Below are 5,304 nucleotides of genomic sequence, written 5' to 3' on the forward strand. Positions count from 1 at the left end.
CCCGCATGCCCACTGGTGGGGAAGCCCTCCCGCATGCCCACTGGTGGGAAAGCCTGCCAGCGTACCCACTGGTGGGGAAGCCTGCCCCCATGCCCCTGCCCTTGGGGGGGTATTTTCCCCCCAAACCCAGACGTTACTCAGAACCAAAACTAGATAGGTAGGTGATCAGACTGAGTAACAGTATTTTTGAGCTTTTAAAATCAAGAACTTTTCACTTGGGAGTAGTTTCCTTGCCGCCAAAGCATTGGCCTCCAAGTATCTCATTTTGGGGGCAAGTATAAGCGCTTACTTTTATTGCAAGAAGGAAATGTTTTCATATCTTAATTCCATCTTACTGAGCTCTGGCTTTTCTCTGGCATTCTTAAATATTTAGATTCTAAAGAAACCTCAAAGTAGCTACTTCCTGGGGGAGAAAAAACAAAAACAAACCTTTTGCACCTGGACATTCTAAACATTCCTTCTTCTTTTTTTTTTTTTTTTAAAGGGTGAAATACCGAGTTTACCTTGTCCAATTGCCAAGGTGACCAGGACCCCTACATGTCAACACCTGTGGGTGACATCACAGCGTGAGCCACGCCGTACAGCGGGTGATTCCAAGCTGCGAGCGCGTGGCGTGGCGTGGCGTGGCTTGGTGCAGCCAGCCAGCAGAACAGGATGCAGGGCCGGACGGCTGCCTGTCGGCATGGCCCGCACAGATCCACACACACTTGGAGCTCTTGTTTTATAGAATTAGCTCTCCTCATTCCTTTTAACTCTCAGAACTGCCTCATTATATGTTCCAGCCAAGGAGACGGAGACAATCAGTCCTGGCAACACTCACTGAATCCGTTTCGGTCCCCCGAGGAGCACTATTCCTGCAGCACTCTGAAGATGACAGATTTGGTCCTGCTTTTTAAAATATCTCCAGTGAAAGAGTTTTCACCCATCACTTAATTCAAAACCGAATTCTTAAGCTCTGGGCTTTCTGCTGCTATTGTTTTTTTTTAAAAAAAAACACTGATACCATCATCTTAAGACGGTGGTAAGAAGATATAGTACATGCCTCACGGATATCTTTTTAAAATGATAAAAGAGGATGACTCTTTTATGATTTTAAAATGAGGATGACTCCTTGACAGGAGTGGAAGAAAGTCAAATTACTTACTAGCCTGTCAAGCTGTGCTACAAAGGTGCTTCCGGTGCTTTCCAATGAGCAAGTAAGGAAGGGGAGATTTTCCTTGGGACTTGGCTTTCCTAATCCAAGCTAGAAAATGGTAAGTTAAGCTTTTGTAACATCTCCTTTCAGAGAAGCCCCAAGAGCAGTCATTTCATCCATCTTCATGAGGCTACTGTAAGGTGGACAGAAATGCATGCTTCATTTTTTTACTTTAGAAATGAATCCATTAAATAACGGGGGATGGGGAGATGGGGAGATAGCTCAGTGACTTAAATGCCTGCCTGGCAAGTGCAAGGTGCTAGTGTGATCCCTGGTAGGAAAAAAAAATCATAAGGTCCCTAATGCAGATATTTACCTTATAAGCAAACCTGTTAAAAAGTATTGATGTCTTTTTTCTTGAAAGCAAATGGTAATCAATTATTTGCCCAATCTTGCATAACTGTATGTTAGTCTGAACAACAGATTTGACAATAAAAATAGGTAATAAAAGGGCCAGTGAGATAGCTCAGCAAACTAAGCACCTGCGTTGGCAAGTGCAAGGACAAGGGTTCCATCCCAGGTGAGGATCTCTATGAGTTCGAGCTATGTAGTGAGGCCCTGTACCAAATACATAAAAAATAATAGAACCATTTTAATAGGATATTTTTGTTTCAAAAATCTATAACACATATTGTTGTATATTACCTCCTTTATGTTTCTACTATTTTTTTCACTTTGATTTTGCTCTTCAAAATAAAATTAAATTGAATTTTAAAAAGTATTGATGTCTTTTATGGTGATTCAGCCATTTAAACTCTCCAAAATAAATTAACATTAATGAATAAATGTTTCTGCTTTTATATTAATTTCTTTTGATTTAAAAAAGTATACAACAAGTCCGCATCTTGTACAGCAATTTACCACTAGGAAGAATGTACGCAATGTGTTAATTATTGAAACTGTCCTACCAATTTGGTTTGAAACTGTCTCATTGCTATTTGTTTCTCAGTAAAATTATGGAGAAAAATTTAAAAATTTAAAAAATAAAAATAAAAAAGTATACAGAAGAAAACAAGAGGTAGAACATAAATTGCAAACGATGCCCAGTACACAAAGTGGGAAGCAGGAAGTTTATCTACGAAATAAATATGACAATGATCATTAAATCTGCAAGCCATTTTATTTATCCAAAATACCAGTTAAAATCCGCTTCCTCTTGCAAAAGAGTCGACCGCTGAAGGGCCATAGGAGCGGCGGCGCGGGACCCGGCGGGCACAGCCGAGGGCCGCCGCAGCGCTGAGCAGCCGGGACGCGAGCCGGCCGACGCCGCCGAGCAGCGCCGAGCACAGCCACGGGCCGGAGGAGCACGGGCAGCGAAACGCTCGCGGTGGGTGCATTCTTCATGTAAAAAAATGCACCTACAGAAGGACTCGGTCTCGGCCTAAGTCCAAGCAGCGCGCTCAGGAAAGCAGACCGGAAGGCCGAAGCGCAGCCCGCGCCCTCCGGGCCCAGCAGGCGGACGCGCGGAGGGCCGAGGCGCTGTTCCCCTCTCGGCTGCAGCCTCCGAGGAGCTCGGGGAGGCGGCGGGCCCCTCGCCATCAGAGCGCGAAGAGCTTGTTGAAGCAGGGCTGGCAGTAGGTCTTGTCGTTCTGCTCCCGGAAGACGCCCTTGGCCAGCTGCGCCAGGCAGAAGGCGCACACGAAGTGCTCGGGGTGGAACTTGCGGCCCATGGCGCTGATGCAGCGGCCGGTGATGGGCTGCCCGCACCCTCCGCACAGCGTCCCGCGGCGCTGGTGGTAGTGCAGCTCGCAGAACGGACGGCCGTCCAGCTCGAAGAAGGAGCCGCTGGAGAAGCTGCTGAAGCAGTCCTGAGAGCGGAGAGAGGACGGGGAGGCGTGGGGCGGGAGCGACTGCCAGCGAGGCCGGCCGGCGGCGCCTCGCCCTCCCAGCCGGACCGCCAGCTGCGGGAATGCCCTCAAGCCCGGACGCACAGAGGCCGACCCGCGTGCAGGACGCCCGGGACGGCCTTCTGAAGAGGGGCGTCCGTGTGCAGTTGGCTAAGGCTGCCCCAAGTCTGCGCATGGATGCGCGCAGAGGCGGCTACGGTGTCTCTCTGCCCCCTCAACGGGCTTCAAGGGACACAAAGGGGCCTGGCCAGGGTGCTGACCCGTGGTCTCTAAAGTAATAGGGCAGGGCGGTGATGCCCCACCCACAGCTCACAGTCACTATGCGTGACTAGGCCGAGTGACAGCACCGTGGCTGAGACTGAGGCTCGCAAAAGGGCCCAGGACGCCTCAGTGCAGGAAGGCCAGACGGCAGAGCCCACGCCCCTGCGCCACCACCACAGCGAGCTTCAGCCGCGCTGGGCAGCTCACCCTTTCTTCACATCTCTCTGCATTCTGCAGAGGCGCTCTTGTGCCTCCCACCCAGCCCAGCTCACAGCACTGGCCACCACCCAGCCAGCTCACAGCACTGGCCACCCGCCTCTTCACGGATTAATAAATCCCAGGATGGGCCCTGGGTCAGCGCCTTTGGTCCGCACTGTACTGACGGGTCTTAGGACCACCCTGGCTCCGTGCCACCACAGATACGTGTTGGTCTCTTTATTCGTGCCGTGGGTTGCCCTGGGTGTGGTAGACTGGAATTACTTAATGGAATTCCATTACCTTTTCCCTGGGATTATAAATGTAAGCGCCTCCGGACCACAGCAAGGCAGGCAGAGGGAATCTCTTACCAACCCACCCACTTCCAACTGGAGGAGAACATGCCTAGGAAGGAGGCTGTGTCTCACTTCTCCAGACGTTCCTCCCCCAGGGGCCCCTCTGACCCTGGTTCCAAAGCCAACTGAGTGGACAGACCCCACACACGAAGCACTCCGGGTGCCACACGGCGTCCATGGCCGACAGGTAGTTCTCCAGCACAGGCTGGTTGCAGCCACTGCATTTCGGGGAAAACATGGCTAGGAAGTCCTTCCGGCAGTACGGCTTCTTATCCTTCTCGTGGAAGCCTGGAGGAAGAGAAGGTTTCAGGGCGAGTCCTCAACACCTCAGGTGGCACAGAAGTGGTGGCATTTAACCTCCACCAATGCCACACCAAGGGGCTGCTGGGGAAGAAACTGTGGGTGGTGCAGGGGTGCCGGCGAAGGGCCTTGGGCTGTGCCTGGGCGGCAGTGAGCCCTGCGCAAGCGCTGAGGGCGACTGCTCGCCAGTGCCTCAGGCCAGCTGCCCTGGCTGCACAGCAGTGCCCTAGTGCGACACAGCGGTCTCTCCTCCCATCTTCAGTCAGTTCCATCTCATCAGAGCAGCCCTGTGGTCCCTCTTCTCTTCTGTACTGTTCTTACAGCACTGTCCTCAGAGCATTTTCCACTATCTGAAACCATCCTCTGGGCTCTCTTCCCCTGTGAAATACGAGCCCCGGGTACTATTGGTCTTGGGACCATTGTACCCCCGTATCTAAGATGGCATCTGGGGTAAAACTGTCTAACATTTTTAAATGAAGTACTACTAAATAATAATTTCCAAATGGATGCAAGATCTAAGTGTAATTATTTAGACCACAAACATACTTGAATTAAAAGTGGAATGTTTTATTATTCTGGAAAGGGGAAACTGTCGTACAAGTGTCAAATTTTAAAAGTAAGTTAAGGAGTAATAAATTTAGTTATCCGAAAAATATATATGATTACTTAACATGTTGAAAATGACATACACGAAGTCAAAGACAAAGGACAAGCTAAAGGGTATGCTTACTAACAATATCCTGGAAAAGGTGCTAACACAAAGAGGTCCTAAATACTTGTTTGATTTCTATTGTATAAAACTAAAAAGCAAAACAATTGAAATGGAATAAAACTCCCCCAAAATTGAATACAAATGAAATGAATTAGCTGAATATCAACTAGATGACAGGACCAAAGACAGGCAATGATGTGTTTCCGTGATGCTAGAACCCAGCGTCTTGGCCGCACAGTCCTCAGGGATGTACCCTAAATGCCAAAGAAGCTGCCGCGAAACACTGAGCTGTCTTCACAGGCACTGGACTCTAGCTAAGAGAGTAGAGGTGTAGGCTTTTACCGCGCTAGGGCATAGATATGCCAGTGCGGGCGACCCCAGGGGCCTATCTCAGTACACACATCAAAGCATGCTGGTGGATGCTAGCTATACTAACCA

At 49.6% G+C, this 5,304-nt stretch overlaps 1 protein-coding gene across 1 annotated transcript in view; it reads right to left on the reverse strand.

Annotated features, from left to right (window-relative positions):
• Positions 1-2,314: 2,314 nt before the first annotated feature.
• The window catches only part of Lpxn (leupaxin), a 40,597-nt gene continuing 37,607 nt past the window's right edge, over positions 2,315-5,304 (reverse strand). The window contains exons 8-9 of the mRNA XM_004645782.2: positions 3,994-4,142; positions 2,315-3,003 (exon numbers count right to left, since the gene is read on the reverse strand). Coding sequence (XP_004645839.1) covers positions 2,734-3,003; positions 3,994-4,142 — 419 coding nt within the window. The 3' untranslated portion in view covers positions 2,315-2,733. The remainder of the gene's footprint in view (positions 3,004-3,993; positions 4,143-5,304) is intronic.

This window comes from Octodon degus, unplaced genomic scaffold (assembly GCF_000260255.1).
Source record: "Octodon degus isolate 3935 unplaced genomic scaffold, OctDeg1.0 scaffold00239, whole genome shotgun sequence".
Taxonomy (NCBI): domain Eukaryota; kingdom Metazoa; phylum Chordata; class Mammalia; order Rodentia; family Octodontidae; genus Octodon; species Octodon degus.